The sequence below is a fragment of the Arvicola amphibius genome, chromosome 4 (assembly GCF_903992535.2).
Source record: "Arvicola amphibius chromosome 4, mArvAmp1.2, whole genome shotgun sequence".
NCBI lineage: Eukaryota > Metazoa > Chordata > Mammalia > Rodentia > Cricetidae > Arvicola > Arvicola amphibius.
The window spans coordinates 11257863-11275113 of NC_052050.1; the positions used below are offsets into that span (position 1 = coordinate 11257863).

Below are 17251 nucleotides of genomic sequence, written 5' to 3' on the forward strand. Positions count from 1 at the left end.
GTGTGTGGTATGTGTCTGAAGGGATGCAGAGAATGTGCCTATGTACAACACACTTGTGAAGGCCAGAGAACAGACTCAGTTACCTCTCCCCAGGTGCATTCCACCTTTTGTGAGATGGGGTCTCTCACTGATCTGGACTCTTGGCATGTAACCCAGGCTCACTGAGTCACAGGCCTCCAGAGATTTGCCCGTTCCCACCTCCTATGTCACATTCTCGGCTGGGCCACCATGCCAGGCTTCTGTGGGTTCCAGAAATCGGAGAGGCAAGTGCTTACTGACAGCCATCTCCCCAGCCCTGACAATGGGTCTGCCTTCCAGCAGAATACAGAAGAGATGTGGAAGAGTGTCAGACACACTCACGCTAAGCAAGAGCCCTGTGCAAGAATCTCGAAGACGCAAAAAATACAGTGAAAACGCAACTGTTTGTGCTTTCAAATCTAGAGGGGAAGGGAAGGAGGATTCCAAGAGGTCAGGGAAGGGGGAAAAAAGCATTTTTTTTCCTTTTTTCCCTTTTTATCAACATGTTGTCTTCATATTCTAATAGCGCCCTTGTATTAATACTGTGTCCCAAAGCAATGGCCCCTCATTATTTAGCAAAAGTCTATCTTTTCCCTGCCACTCATAAAACTTCTTAGCCCTAGAGGGCCGCAGAAGCTTAGCCTAGAGAACCCATGGTGTCTTTAATCACAAGGGAAGAGTTGGTTGTTTAGTCAATCTGTTAGAATTTGAAAGTGGAGCTGGCCACTCCGTGGCGCGCCAGAAACATCTGACACGGCCTGAGTCTATGACAGCTCGGCAGTCTGTTCCCGAGGCAGTACCCTGAAGGACGGCTGCCTTTCCTCTTCTTCTCCCATAGCCCATCTCCTAATAAGGCTTCTGTATGGCTTGTGAAAGCAAGAGAAGCAGGGTAGCTCATGAGTTACAAAGGCAGAGCCCGGAGCACATCCATGGAGGAGACTCAAAATCAGAACGCTTCCTTTCTCTCTGAGTTCTCAAATCTCCTCTCCTGACGGGCTGGTATCCTTCTAATAGAGGGGTTCCTAGAAGCTATTTGGTAGGACTTGGTTTAACAAATGAACACACAAATACACACGTGCACGCACACAAACACACACATATATACACAAATGCGCAGAGAGAGAGAGAGAGAGAGAGAGAGAGAGAGAGAGAGAGAAGTCAAGATAAAAAGCACACCATTTTCCATAATTTTCATTTTCCACTAAAACTATACAACAAATTTGAAGAGAACCGTTGTTTTGGTTTGGTTTTTACTCTTTGAGCCATGATACAAGTGACTTTCATGTCTTCCAAAGTTGGGGGTTGGGATATGATCAAGACACTTTGACACTTCATTCAAAAGATGTGGTGGTTACCCAGGATTGAGTTGAACTTTTGGCGCAGCGGCTACAACAGCTGCAAGCCACACTGCATAGGAAGAGCCCCTTTGTTTGAGATTTTTTTTTTTAATATTCTTTACAGATGCATATTAAATAACTTCCTCTGGACCACTGACACGATTGAACTTAAAACATAAAAGCCCTATAAATACTGCCAAGTCAGCCTTGCTTCTGTATCTCCCTTCTTGCATAAAATGGAATATTTCCAACCAAGCACTGAAACATAAATATTAAAATAATAAGTGGGATAGACTACAAATCTACTTTACAATCTCACCGCTACTGTAGCACCTTGTTACCAGGGCCAATGCACTCATTTTGTAAAGAACATGAGAAATCTGAGGAGCTTGAGGACTCGTATGACTCGTCATTAAATATTTAATCACCTTTTCAAGTCCTAAGCCTTTATCATATTTAATCCATCTAGAGAGTTCATTCTATACTAGAGATTCCAAGGCCCCCTTTGGAGAAGAAAAAGAAAAATTAGGGAGAGAAAACCCTCAGAAAGGCAGGGTTCCATGATCTCAAGATGACTTTCTTGTTGGCGCTGTAATGAACTCACTTCACCCTGTAAGCCCACCAATCCACAGTAGGATCAACCAGTTAAGTCCATGGCTTTTTAGTCCCCAAGTATCAGTTTTACAAAAGATGCCACATCTGTCGCTTTGGATTCGTGTAGGGTGAAAAATGGGTGTTGCTGGAAAAGAGGAGAAAAATGCATGGCATTAATACTTGACATTGATAATGTACAAAACTAGCAAGTTAATCTATTTGCTTAATAAATAGGTTAATATCTCTATCGAGGCAAGTTGGATTTTTCATATCTTTTGTAAAATCAAGCACATATCTATTGATGAGCATATCTTAAAGTTATCTCTTTGCTCTCTCTAATTTTGATACATCTAGGCTTCTAATATAAACAAACTATTAGTTTAAATAACCTATGCAAGTATGCTACATAATTCCATTCATACAGAAATACAAGGATTGGATAAGACCATCTCTTCCAAGTCATTTTAGACAGCTGCAGTAGCAAAATGATTAAAACTTCATAGACTTAGATTCTTCGACTTCAAGGGAATAAAAACAGGGTAGTAGAACAAGATATCAATGTTAGTGAACAGTACGTGAGCAAAGAAGACATCTGTGCTCTTGACATTGGAAAACTGGTTTGAACTAAAACACCAAAGGCCACTTTCCAAGGCCACACCCGCAGCTAAGAGCTCCACATTACATCAGTCTTGAGGGGTTTGATTCACTCACAGAATAACACAGACTGACAGACTACTGGTATGTTCAGAGAAAATTCAGCTCAGAGATTAAAGACTGAATAAAAAAAAGGAAAGGAAACTTCTTTGTATACAACTCAGATTAAGTCAACTTAAAGAGAGAAAAATGCAACATTAAGTCTTACACTTTGTGGAGAAAAGGTAAGGCAAGATGCAAGAACCCACATATTTCAAGGCAAGCCAGATGATTAAGCCTATTTTTCTGTGCACAGAACAATCCTCCAATCTTCAGTTGAAGAGACATACATTATATCATATTCATCAGTTCTTCTAGTGGGAACAGAAACTAAGCAAACAAACTCAAAAGGACAATTCCTTCAGGTACCAACACCATACACCCCTCCACATTCCCTACCAGACCCAGGTCTCCAACAGTCTGGGAGTAAGTACTCTAGTTTGAATGGATCAACATGAGTGTTTTCTCATGCAGACATGAGATGACTCAGTGTTTCCCTGATGAGGGGTTCAGTTTGCAACCTCCATTCTGCCTACCAGTAGGTTTTCTAATTATATTTATTTGAAGCCTGACAGTAGAAGGCTGGATGAGTCAGCTTTGTGGAGAACTGAATGCCCACCCATGTGAGTTTTAGGAAACAATGCCATGGGGGAAGGAACAAAGAATTAAAACCCAAAAGAAAGTAGGTGGTCACTTTTGAGCACTGTGACTCAGAACATGGAGAGATCTTCTGTTTTTTGCCCATTAGAGGATATGGGCTGAGTGCTGGCTCAGAGCCCTTCACCCAGTGCGAAGCTCAAGATTCAAGGCCCTTCATTCCGAGTTCTCCCATCTGCCAGCCAGTGACACCACTTTCAGTGACTGACCACTTACATGGCACACTCACCACGGTTCTGTTTTTGTTGTTTTATTTTAACCATTACACCTATCAGCTTTCCCACATCCTCTTGACATTTGGGGATCTTTGAATGTGCTTAAAAAGCTTTGGACTATCAAAACAGAACATGCCAAACCTCAGTTCGCCTTGATGACCAATTCCAGTGCTATCAGCCCCAACTTGACTCTTATTCTGCTCTTACTAGCTTAGCTCTGTCCACGGAGCTTGAGCCCGTGAATGAAATAAATCATATGATCTGAAACCTTTAATTACACCATATTTTTGTAAAATGTAGCTTAATCATAATCTCACACTGAAGATTTTGCATCACTTTTGCTATTATCATTCTTTTAAGAATTATAAGCCAAAAGAATTTACGCCTTATTGTGTCATTATATAACATTCCTTACAAGAACTGTAAATATTGGTGTTTGTTTCTGACATTTTAACTTGAAAGCGATATGCTGCAAGATGATGTATTTAACAATATTTGGTGGCAAATATTCAATAAATAGTTTACATCTGTTAAAAAAAATGAAACCTTTAATTAAAAACAAATTCTTTAGGTATCTTTTAGTTTATCCCAGAGTAAGAAAATACTGTGAGGGCCAGGAGGCAAGGGGTGAGAAAGCAAGCAGGCAAGCCAATCAACAGGGAAGGTGTGCGAAGCCTTGTGTGGGGCTTAGCAATTGAGGAGTGTGGAGAACCCGATTCCTTCTCTAAGCAATGAAAAGACTAAGGATAGAAAAGGCAGCAACACGAAGATGGCTAAATGGGGCCTTAAAACAATCCCCAGGCTACAGCCCCAGTTCAAGTCTCCCCCCCCCCAAAAGGGCCAAGTCTGAAGACAGAGGACTCTGTAACAGTTAGGATTCCTACAGTGCCATGAAGAAGCAAGGAGATTCATGGACATGCTGCCAAAAGCAGAGAAGCAAGCCATAATCACTGTTAGGCCTCCAAAACATTCCAGGTATACACCACAACCTCCAGGATTGTAGGCTCAGTTATCCTTGTTTACACTGCAATTCAAGTCAATAATTTTCTCAGACATTTGGAGAAGACAATCACTTCACCGGGATATCGTCTAAGCAGCCTGGTTACTATTTCTGGAGGTAAACATTTAAGGCAGGAGTAGTCAAACGACAACCCATAATCCAAATTTGCAGGGATTTGAATGAGAAACATCTCCCATAAGCACAGATGCTTAAATACTTGGTCTCAAGATGGTGATGCTGTTGGGGTAGATTTAGGAGGCATGACCTTGCTGGAGGAAGTATGTCAGTGGGGAAGCTTTGAGGTTTCAAAGACTCATGCCATTCCCAGTTGGCTCTCTCTGCTTCCTGCTTGCAGCTCAAGATGTGACTTTAGCTTTCCACACCTCTGTTTGCCCTAACCTTCTGGAACTATCTGCCCAACTAAACCCTTCTTTCTCTAAGTTGACTTGGTTATGGTGCTTTATCACAGAAATAGAGAAGTTACTAATATAGTTTCTGACTTTTAAATAAAGTTTTATTGAAACACAGTACATGCTCTTTTTGCTTTCATGGATTGAATATGACTGCTTTCAGCTTAGTTCATTCATTTTAGGCTGACCTAAAATACTAAATCGAAAGACTAAATCTAAAGAGTTTTTACCAAAAAAGAACTGGATGATATCTGCTGTAGAAATCAAATGCTACAAAGCAGAAGTCCAAATAGATGGGCAAATAAGATGGAGTTGATGCATGTACAGCCCTCAATCTGAATTAGGGTGAAAACTATTGGGGATTCTGAAAGTACATATCTGAGTTGGAGTCTTGATAACAATATTCCTTTATTTGGGAAAAAAAACTATCCTTTTTCCCCTTCGTATATCTTCACAAATTCCTAAAATTGAAACAATAGCCTCCCAACACGTGTTGCTTAGCGCTGAAGTCAGGGAGTTCCGACTCAGAGTTTCCATTTAAAAACCTCAATTCCACAGGAAAGCAGGGAACAGTTATGGTCTTAAAAGGCACGTCCATTTCCAGTACCACAAAGACTAATGCCTTAAAGGGGGATGTTGCCCACACAATCTTATATTAGTAGACATGCCAAAACTCCCCTCAGTGTTTGTTAGGTTGTAGCGGGAAGGTAGACATCAACACCAGACGCTGATGTATAGGAAATACTTTTTTCCTCAAATGTTTTCTGATGAAATTTTTTGATAAGAGGCCACTTAGATAAAAAAAAGAAATGTTCTGCACTGTAAATAGCTGAACTACAGAGAAAATGTTCTCATATTAGAAACGAGTTACCGTGCAGAGACACTGGGATTTGAAGTTCCGTGGAATTCTACAGGAAATCCTCCCTGGCTATCACACTTCATGTGGAATTATCTTTTCATGACAGTCAGGCCTGGGAAAGGCCTCCAATTAATTGCTTCTATAAAATAATAACCCAAGAACAAATATTCAACTTAAGCATGCAGATACATGCTCAAATATCACATGTCTGTTTTTAGAAAGCTGTTGAGGGTTGACTACTGGACACTGCTCTTTTGAGGGTGGATAATGGAAGCCCAAGGAGTTGGCCTGATTCCAGCTCTTCCAATCAGAGTATGGTTTCAGTGTAAATAAACCAAAGCTAACACCCAGACCTGAAGCAGTACATACCTGAGACGATCACACAGGTCACCTTTCATAACGTTTTTTTTTTTTTTCCAATACCTTATTTTTAATTATGTGGATATGTGTATGGGGAGGTGGAATGTTCACGTGAGTATCGTACCCACAGCGGCCTGAAGTTGACATCAACCCCTCCGGAACTGGAGCTGCAGAGCTCAACCACTAAACTAGCTCCTCTTCTATGACCCTTACGGATATTCCCAAAGGGCTCATTCTCTGTGCCTCAGCTATCTCAATCCACCCTTCCAAAAGAGATACAGGAGCCTGTGCTCCTGCCATGCCCTCAGCTGATTGGATGATGAGGTTGTGGGGAGGATGGAAGAGCACACCTTCGTGACGGCTGCTAGCAGGCCTACTAATAAAAGATCTCAATTGTTGGGAGCAGTGAGACCCCAGATCCTGAATTTCTTGTAATCCCCTGATCTGAGTGCCTACAGCTGCTCTGAACACAAGACCTTCAGGAGTTTCTGATGGCAGGAGAGTGGTTTCTGGTGGGTTTGGCTGGAGCGTGGCTATCTCTATATAACTATATAATCTGCCCCTGAACACAATAAAGGGGGTATTCATGGGGAATTCAAGGATGACCCGTGTCTCTGTCTCTTTGTCTGTGTGTGTGTGTGTGTGTGTGTGTGTGTGTGTGTGTGTGTGTATTTCAACCTCCAGCCCCTTGCCTGAAGCTCACGAACTGGGTTCAAGCGCACCGAGCGCAGACATGGGGGGCGCAGTGCGCAGCACTCAATCAAATTTGTTCTTCCATCTCTTGGAATTGGACAACATCATAATTCTCCTATGATGGCTACCAATTAACTGCCAACTTGGCCTAACCCAAAACCATCTGAGAAGAGAATCTCAATGAGGAATTATCTGCCTTGGGTTGGCCTGTGTGCATGTCTGTGACTGCCTAAATTGAGTTTGTTCTATGAGAAGATCCAGTTCACTGTGGGCGCCACTATTCCTTAGGCAGAGGGTCCTAGGCAGTGTTTTCAGAACCAGTGAAGTCAAGCTAAATGCAAACAGGCAGACAACTTATACTTATTTCCGTCTCTGCTCTTAACCATGAGTGGGATATGATGGCTTGTGCCTTAATCTACTGCTGTTCTGACTTCCTGGCAGTGGTGGAATAGCCGAGAACCGTGAACTAAAATATACCCTTCCTCTCCTAAGTTGCTCTTTGTTGGGGTAGCTTATCACAGCATCAGAAATGAAACTAGAACATCTCCCTCCCAGTGCTAAGATTCAAACCTTAGTCATCAGGATAGATCTGAGGGGAGGTGGTAAACACAAATTCACATAGAGCCTAAATTTTGAATTTCTCTCCCAAGTGTATTCATCACACATTCGACATCTCTTTAAGTAGAAATACTACACAGAGTAACAGTGCTGGGGTTTTGTTTTCGACCATGTTTTACTGAGAGGACAAACAGTAAATACAGAGGCAGGCGCTTTAACTCTTTTCCGTCAGAGAGCAAAAGGTAAGGAGAAAGAAATTCATCTAATTCGCCCACAGTTTGTTCTGAAAACTTGATGGGCCACATAGCTGGCCAGTTATCTCACTGAAGCCTCTGAACTCATACGTCCAATACATTTATCATGGGAATCTTCCAGATTTGAAAACGTAAATATTATGGACATAAATGTTTTCCAGGTTTACCCACGTGGAAAAAAGAAAGATGACATAGTCTGAGTTTGCATCAAACAGAGAGAGAGAAAAGGAAGGAAGGAAGAAAGGGAGAGAGGGAGGGAGGGAGGGAGGGAGGGAGGGAGGGAGGGAGGGAGGAAGGGAGGAAGGAAGAAAGGAAGGAAGGAAGGAAGGAAGGAAAGAAAGAAAGAAAGAAAGAAAGAAAGAAAGAAAGAAAGAAAGAAAGAAAGAGGGAGGAAAAATGAGCCTAAGCCAGCAAGATGGTTCAGCAAGGAAAAGCACTTGCTGCCAAGCCTGACGGCCTGAGTTCAATTCCCAGGACCCACAAGGTGGAAGGAAAGAACTGACTCCAGCAAGTTGTCCTCTGATGTCATGTGCGCTGTGACAGTGAATACCTACAAATATACAAATGCATGCACATAAAATAAATAGAATATTTTTAAAGGACAAAACACAATGAGAAGGGCCCTTCATTGTTTGTTTAGTCCAGTTCCTGGGAATCAACCATCTCTTAATGGGATCAACTCTTCCTACCTGATGATCATCTTAGTCATGGCTACTTCACAGTTAGTTAGTTAGTTAGTTAGTCAGTCAGTCAGTCAAGTAGGTAGGTAGGTAGGTAGCTAGCTAGTTAACACACACCAAAGTGTTCACACTCACCATAAGCTCTGGATATGTGGGCCGTTCTTTGGAATTTTTCTTCAAGCTTAAAGGAAAAAAAAATAATCACATTAAAAATATAGAAACCATTTTTCACTGTCAGGATTTAAGAACCAGTGTAAGACTGACCATAACTTTTTTTTTTTTTTATGCAGAGAAAACAGGTTTCCTATCTCGACTTCTTAGAAACTATGTTTTTCACCACTGTGGGCTTCGATGAGTAAGTGTGGAAGTGGAGTGTTGGGGTGTGTTTATTTTCCTTTCATTCAACCATGAGTGCCGTTCCATCCAACTGTTCTGATCTAGAGCCATCATCACATTTCCAAACCTACATGTACTTTCCTTCAGGGTAGCTTCTGATCCCGCCTCCCGGGAAAGAACCAGCAAAGGCTTCTGACGGGACACTCTGTGCTCTGCACTCCCTTCGCTGCCTTCACTGCGTCGCCCTCCCTTTACCCCTTCCATACACGGCGGGCTTTTACACGCTCCTACCCCAACCTGCCTGGGACAGAAACCGCAAATTCAACTGAGTTGAATTGAAACTGAATTCAACTGAGGTAGTGTGACTTGTTCACTGTGTCTCGGTGGATAAGAAAGGAAGGCATATTCAGTCAGCAAATTAGCAATTATTCTTAGAAATATTTTGTGGTTCTGCAGTACTCTCTAGTGGTCACTCGGTTCTCTGAATACCCAGACATTTAATAACATTCGATACCAGAGGCAATCCTCATAAAACTGCAACATGAAAGAGACCAAACCCGTCACCCCTGTCCTCAACCCACCCCTATTCTCTCTCCACCCCTGGCTCTAAAATGGAAAAAGAAAATCAACAGTTTACTTCACATTAGAGTTCCAGGTTATAGAATAGAGAAAAGGACGGCCTTGGAAACGAGGAGGTGCAAAATAACCTCAGGACTCTGTAGCCAGTGGGCCATAAAATCATACGTGAATGAAAAAAAAAAAAAGTTGTCAATAAAGTTGAAGAAGCACAATGTGACAACGTATTGGGTTCCTAGGATTTGTGCTGAGGGGTCCTTGTGAGCATGAGAGGTCTTGCACGCATGCCAACAGCTCTGCTGCACCCACAGAAGCTAATCACCATGAGGGAAACAAAGGACAGAGCTGTGGGAGGGTGATGTCATTGGGAGACTTGGAACCACACAGTTTTAAGCAAAACGAAATTCTTTTTTAAAAATTAAAACAGGAGGAAGCTTTTGAACCAAAACAACTTAAAAGCAGCCTACCAGTTTATTCCAGGCAATGCTGTGGGTAGAAGCCAGGGAACCTGAGACAGGGTACAGGTAGAGGTGAGGACAGAAGTTTCAACCTGGAACTGAGGGCAGACCTAGGACCTAGTGACCTCAGGGATCAGACAACCTATGAGAGAAAGTTCATCTCAACTGGGGATAAAAATAGAGCACATTAGAAAGAAGAATTATCAACTGTCAGCGTGGGACTGATATGAGAATGTGTGCCTCGGTGAAATGAATGGATTTTTAACCCACTCCTGGCTCTGCATACACCTATATCCTAGAGTCAGTGTTGGTAGTTCCCAATGGTGGTGATCCTGTACCTCCGCCCCAGGGAACATCTCTCTATGTCTGGAGGCATTTTGGTTGTTGCAACTCATCAGCAGTACTGTTGCAAGCATTTGACAGAGGTCAAGGATGTTGCTAAGCATCCTTCAATGAACAAGCCCATCTCCCATAACAAAGATAATTCATTTAAAAATGCCCTTGGTGCAGACATCAAGAAGTCAAGAATCCTTGGACTGGACTGCATGTCACTGGGTGGCCCTCTTTATTTTTTTTTCAATTTCCTATTTCCTTCTCTAAAATGAAACTCATTTAGAATAATCATCTCCAGTTGTTTCATATGCTATTTGCTTATATTCTCATCATGAAAACCTCCTATCTCTCTCTGCTATCTTCCAAGAAACTAAAATTGTCTAAATTCAAGTATTAGCTGAATTGCCCTCTGAGCATTACTGCCTTGTACACAGAGCCTAGATTATTTTTATTATACAGCAGCCCCAAATATCCAGCTATTGTTCAAAGCAAATCTAAACCTAGAAATTTCTCTTCATTGGGTAATCGACTTTACTTTCTAAATCAATAAAAAGAAACATAAACACAACATTAAAACTACACTCAATATTCAAATGATTAAATATGAAATCTGAGGGGTCAGCAAAATGGTTCAACTGGGTAAGGGCACTTACTGCCAAGACTGGCAACCTGAGTTTTATTCCTGGAACCCACACAGTAGAAGGAGAGAACAGACTCCCAGATGTTACCCTCTGACCTCCATATGTACACCATGGCTGCTTACATCCAACAGAAGAAAAGGAAGGAAGGAAGGAAGGAGGGAGGGAGGGAGGAAAGGAAGGAGGGAAGGGAAGGGAAAAAGAGGAGGGAGAGATGGGGGAAGGGAATGAAAATGTTTAAAGTAAATTAAATCTGGAACACTTTTATGTTCTACCTTCCCATGACTAACTTTTTACTCAGTCGTAGAACTAAGGGAATGGTTAGCTAAGAGAAACATCTTGATCTTGCTGTGTTAAAATAATAAGCTCTTGTAGCAACCAGAGATCTTCCAGTTGGTCTAAAGACTTTAAAGGTTCCTCTTTTTTTGATGTTCTTGTCATTGCGACATTGAAGAGAGAACCCCAGACCTTGCACAGACTAGGAAAGTACTCTACCACGGGGCTATAACCTCACCCCTGAGGCTTTCCAGTTGAAAGTGACCTTGAGACAGGACATTTTTATCCTCCGTAACAGTTTACAAAATTTTCTGTCTTGTTTTAATCTGTATTTTTGAAACTGGAAAAAGTCACCATAGTTGATCAGTGAGAACGTGTTAAGATTTCTCAAACCTCAGAGGCTGTTGCCCAATTGCCCAATAGCTACTTCTTGAACTATGGCCCCTGGTCAGAAAGGAAAGTTTATCCCCAGCTACAGAGTTGTAATAAGAAGGACTCACATAGTAGCTGGCCCTAGTAATGATGCCTGTAATTGCAGCACTCCGGAGGCTGAAGCAGAAGGATTATAGAATCAAGGCCAGCCTGGGCTACAGGGGGACTTTTAGGACAGTCTAGTGCACACAGTAAAACCTTATCTACAGGAGAAGATATAATAGCAGGAGAAGGGAGAAAGGAGGAAAGAATGAAGGGAAAGGAAGAGCGTTCACTGAATTAGTAGAACACAGCTAACCTATTCTCTCCTTCGTTTAAATCAAAAACACTTCAAACGTGGCACTAAGAATAGTAAAAAAATACCCAAGATAAAGTTGGGGCGGAAGCAAATTTTCCATGTTTAATAGGAAACGCTTGAAATTCCATATAAAATAACAACCTCGGTGTTCAAAGGCACACCACTTTCTTCTTGGATCGAAGTCTGACTTTTGAATGTTCGAGTGGCTTGTCATTTTCAAGTGTGCAATTAGCTAACGTCTCTAATTCCTCTTCCAAATGCCACAACACAGGGTCCTGACCATGGCTGACACTACAAAACAGATCCGTGCTGTCTCGAGAATTGCTGGCTTGAAGTTTCTGCTGACCAGAGGCTTTCTGCCTATTTGAACACCCCCTGATCATTTCCAAGAAGGGCTATTTGGTGCGTCCACAGAATAAAAACACAGTGTGCCTCTGAAGCCATACATTTGTCAAAAGACAAATAAATAATCTACTGCCTCCTTCGCTGCCCTTTTCTGAGCAAGCAGACTGTGTTTAATTGACTCTTTCATTCTAGCTCCTGAGTCAAACTATTGACATCTGGACATCTAGACAGGCCTTTAACACACTTGGGTATGGCAATGGGATCACTCCATCAGCTGGGTACCGAGACCCAAAGTAGGCCTGGAGGAACCATTGTGGCAGCAAGCAGCTTGTTTCTAGTGAGTTTCTTGTGTGAACACTTAGAAAGAGGTTCTAGTGAAAACTGCCAAGCTGCTAGGCCAGAGAGCCTGCTCAGTAAAGAAAGCACTCACCCCATGAGCATACAGACCTGAGTGTGATCCCCCAAACCCCAGAAAAAGCCAAGAGCAGCAGATCACACTTCTAATTTGAGCACTGGGGAGGTAAAGACAGGAAGATCCTTGGGCTTCGTGGCCAGCCAGCCAAGCTGAATGAGATACCGTGTCTCAGAAAATAAGATGGATCATACCCAAGAAACAACACCTGCAGCTGACCTCCGCCCCTTCACATGTACACATAACACCTACATACACACAAAAACATACACAACACACATACATGAACAACTATATACACTCAAATCCATTCACTGTATATATGTATATATACAATATATATATGCACACAACACAAAACATATGAACCATATATGTATGTGTATATGGTCCACAATATATATATACATATATACATATACATGTGTGTGTACATTTTGTATATACACATATGCTCCATCAGCTAAGATCCCACTTTTAATAAACTCTTATGTTAAACCTTCTACAAGACTAGACTGTAAGGATTTCCTATTAGAATTCAGCATTTATATCCCAAAACAAGGCTTGTTTTGTCTTGTGGTAGTTTGAGTGAGAACTGCTCCCCATAGTCTAAGGCATTTGAATACTTGGGCCCCACTCGTGAGGTGACACTGTTCACTGTTCGGAGCAGTTCAGAAGGTGTGGCCTTGCTGCAGGAAGTATGTCACTGGGGACTGACTGGCTTTGAGAGCTTAAAGATCTCACCCTACGATTGAACTAGGCCCTCTGAATATGGGTAGCAATTACATGGCTTGGTCTCTCTGAGGGGACCCTGGCAGTGGGACCAGGATCTGTCCCTAGAGCATGAACTGGCTTTTTGGAGCCCATTCCCTATGCAGGAATACCTTGCTTGGTCTTGATGTATGTGTGTGGGGTGTGGTCCTACCTCAACTTGATATGCCAGGCTTTGTTGACTTCCTATGAGAGGCCATACCCTCTCGGAGGAGTGGAGAGGAGGTAGCGGGGGAGAGGGAGGGAAAACTGTGGTTGGTATGTAAAATGAATAAAATAAAATAAAATAAAATAAATAAAGCTCTTGCCCTACTCCCTGTTCACTCTCTGCTTTCTGCTTGAGGTTCAAGATGTGAGCCCTTAGCTGTTGCTCCAGCCACCATGCCTACTGTTTGCTGCCATGCCTTCTTACCATGATAGATTTATCCCTCTGAAACCACAACCTCTTTCTTCCAGAAATTTCCTTGAGTGGTGTTTTGTCACAGCAATAGAAAAGCAACTAATACAGGTCAGTACAGCCACCTGGGAATCTTTAAATCTCAGTGGCAAAAACACACTGGGGAAAAGGAGTAGCCATCTGCTCTGCTGTTTTGAAATAAATACATAAAAGAAGGATTTCTAAGAATTGGTGTTTCTCTGTTTCCCTCTGAAACACTTCGAGATGCTGACACAGGCGAGAACTTTGAAAAGGACTCCAGTACCACAGAAAATAATCCCAAGAAGTGACTAGTGAGATGACATGAAATTAAAGTTCCTTTGCAGCCATGGAAACAACCATCAGAGTAAAAAGACAATCAACGAACAGGAGAAAAGTCTTTGCCATCTACACCCCAGATAAGGATTTACTACCTATAGTACATAATGACAAGTTTCGAATACTCCAATAAATAAATCTTCCAGACAATCAATGGGCTAATGGACTACATAGATGATTCTCAAAAGAAAGGCAAATGGCAATAAATACTTGAGAATGTTTTCAGCATCCTTAGCTATCCCAGAACTCCAAATTAAGAGCGCTCTGAGAGTCCTTCTCCTCTTAGATATGATGACTATTGCCAATAAAAGAGAGGGCGCAGAAAGAATGTACAAGCCAGAGGGTGTGGGGAAGGGCAGCAAGATGCTGAGTTCTGCACACAATATAGTTTTGTGCATATCAACTTACGACAGCTGTTACTACAAAAGAAGACCCCCGCAGAAGATCAAGTCCATCAAAATTCCAGGATGGATGGGGAGGGGTACCTAGAGACCCCCATCCTTGGTGGAGGATCTGTGTGGTTGATGGTTGCTTGGGGGAGGGAGAGCCATTCTCCTCTGAGGACTTGCAGTGTTAATTGGACTTCAGGGATTCTTAATAATCATTTAAAAAGAGGACAGGAAGTTGGGAGGCAGACAAGGTGGTAACAGTAAGAAAAGCTGGAGGGAGGTAGTGGTGGACAGATATGATAAAAAAAAAAATACAGTCTGTATATATGGATGAAAGTTCCAAACAAAATAACGTTTAAAAAAAGAAAGCAAACAGAAGAAATGATGAAAAGGGTGCAGGAAAAGAGGAGCCTTTGTTCACTGCTGTGGGTAAACTTGTGCAGCTACTTTGGAAATGACAATGGAGGTTTGGTACGAATCTAAAACTAGAATCACCATAGGACCCAGCTCTGTCACCTCCAATACCCCACTGCCCAGGCAAACACTTAGAACTCTACGTCGTATTACAAATGTTTCACAACTAAGCATATTGTCACTCAATCACAATAACTGAAAGGTCCAAGAGCCTAGACGTCCATTATCCAGATGGATGGAAAAGAATAAGTGTGTAGGTGTATGTAGGTGTGTGTGGGTGTGGGTGTGGTAGAAATGTCTTTATCTGCAAAGAAACATAAAACTCTGACATTTGCAGGAAAATAGATGGAACTAGAGATCATGTCAAGTGAGCAAAACCACTCAGGAAAACAAAGGTCCCATCATATGAGGAGTCAGGATTTTAATTTTGGAAAAATGGGATGAGTGCAATTGTGTTAGTGTGTGTGTGCATGTGTGTAGGATTTTGTGTATGTATGAAGACCCAGGTTTGGTGCAGGAGAATTGTCTGTATTCTGTCAATCATGTTTTAAATAAATGCTGATTGGCCAGGCAGGAAGTATAGGTGGGTCAACCAGACAGGAAGTAGAGGTGGGGTGATGAGAACAGGAGTATTCTGGGAAGCAGGAAGCTCCCTCCACAGTTCTGCCCAGACCACCGAAGAAGCAAGATGTGAGCTGCCCCGCTGAGAAAGGTACTGAACCATGTGACTAACATAGATAAGAATAAGGGGTTAATATAAGCTACAAGAGCTAATAAGTAGCCTGAGCTAATGGGCCAATCAGTTTATAATACTATGGAGACCTCTGTGTGATTTTCTTTGGGACTTGCTGGCTGTGGGGAACTGGACAGGATGGAAACCCCAACAAGCAGGCCCTCATGATACACAGGTTCAGTTCCCAAGACCCACACGGTGGCTCACAACAGTCTATAAGTCTAATTCTAGGGGACCTGATATTCTCTTCTGGTCCCCAAGGGCTCCTACACATATATTGTATACAAACATACACTCAGGCACACATGCATGCTCACAAAAACAATAAATAAATAAAATTTTGTAGTTTTTAGAAAGGTTTGTGTCTCCTGAGTGAATTAGAAGTGTGGGGGTCATGGGAGAGGGGAGAAGGGGAGAGGGGAGGAAGGAAGGGGAGTGGAGAAAAAAATGCATCTCAATAAAAGCAATAAAAATTATTTAGAAATAAAAAAGGCCTGCTCTCTGACAACTTCCAGAATGACATGTTATGAGTTTTGTCACTAGTTACTATTATTAATGAACTCCATCACTGAGACAAACTTCTGCATTGTATGCAAATAAAATAACAGTGTCAACAGAGTTGCCAGACTTTCAACAGTTACAGGAAATCCACAACAGATCAACAGCCCAAAATATCTAGATAAATAAACTATGACATCTGGGGTTAAAATTCAGAAAAGAGAAGGAGTTCACAGGACTGTCATGAGGACTCTGAGATTTGGGGAGAGGTGGAAACAATGTGGTCACTATAGAATGAGCAAAGACCAGACACCTGGACATTCTGCACAGAAGTGCACACATTAAAATTAGAACACATTCACCTCTCAAAGTTTTGGCATTTTTTTTGTTTTGGGGGGGTTTGTTTGTTTTTTCTGTACCCTGGGGACAGAACCCAGGGTCTCACACACGCTAGGCAACTGCTCTACTCACTTAAGTCCCAACATCATTTTTATAAATGTTTGCAGAAGTTTCAACGCTTTGATTCCTTACGGGAAAACATTAAAGCTGAATAAGAGGGGGGAAAGACCAGTTTGATGCAGAATAGTAACTGAACGATGGTACCCGTTGCCCACAAAAAGCATTAGGGAATGCGCAGCAGCTGAAGGCTTGTTCACAGAGCTGACGTCTAATCGGGGTTCTCACCACATGCTTAGAGGGTGCATGAGAAAGAAGTACGCTGTGAGGTTAGAATAAAAATCCCCCCCATCCCATAAACCCATAGAGAGTGGCACTATTAGGAGGTGTGGCCTGATGGAGTAGGCGTGGCTTTGTTAGAGGAGGCTTGTCATTAGTGGTGGGTTTTGAGGTCTCAGATGCTTGAGGTAGGACCAGTATGACATTCTCTTCCTGCTGCCTTCAGATCCTGATGCAGAACTCTCAGCTCCTTCTCCAGCACCATGTCTGCCTGCATGCCACCATGCTTCCCACCATGACGATAATGGACTAAACCTCTGAACTGTAAGCCAGGCCCAGTTAAATGTGTTTTTTTTTTTCCTTTGTAAGAGTTGCTGTGGTCATGACATCTCTTCACATCAATAAGAACCCTAAGTAAGACAAATACTAAGGTTGCAAATACTTAGAAAAAAACAACGCTGAGACTATAGCTCAGGAGCAAGCACTTTGGAAAACTTTACCAGAAACTTGCCACCGAATGTACAAGGAGAGCAGAGAACTACGTTAAACCATGGATCCACGACGGGAGACTCAGCCTTCTGGAAT

At 42.2% G+C, this 17251-nt stretch overlaps 1 protein-coding gene across 3 annotated transcripts in view; it reads right to left on the bottom strand.

Annotated features, from left to right (window-relative positions):
* Positions 1-1251: 1251 nt before the first annotated feature.
* Positions 1252-17251, bottom strand: part of Map2k6 (mitogen-activated protein kinase kinase 6) — a 124520-nt gene continuing 108520 nt past the window's right edge. For all 3 annotated transcript variants that reach the window (XM_038326352.1, XM_038326353.1, XM_038326351.1), the window contains 2 exons: positions 8464-8509; positions 1252-2094 (listed from right to left, as the gene is read on the bottom strand). In XM_038326352.1, coding sequence (XP_038182280.1) covers positions 2017-2094; positions 8464-8509 — 124 coding nt within the window. In that variant the 3' untranslated portion in view covers positions 1252-2016. The remainder of the gene's footprint in view (positions 2095-8463; positions 8510-17251) is intronic.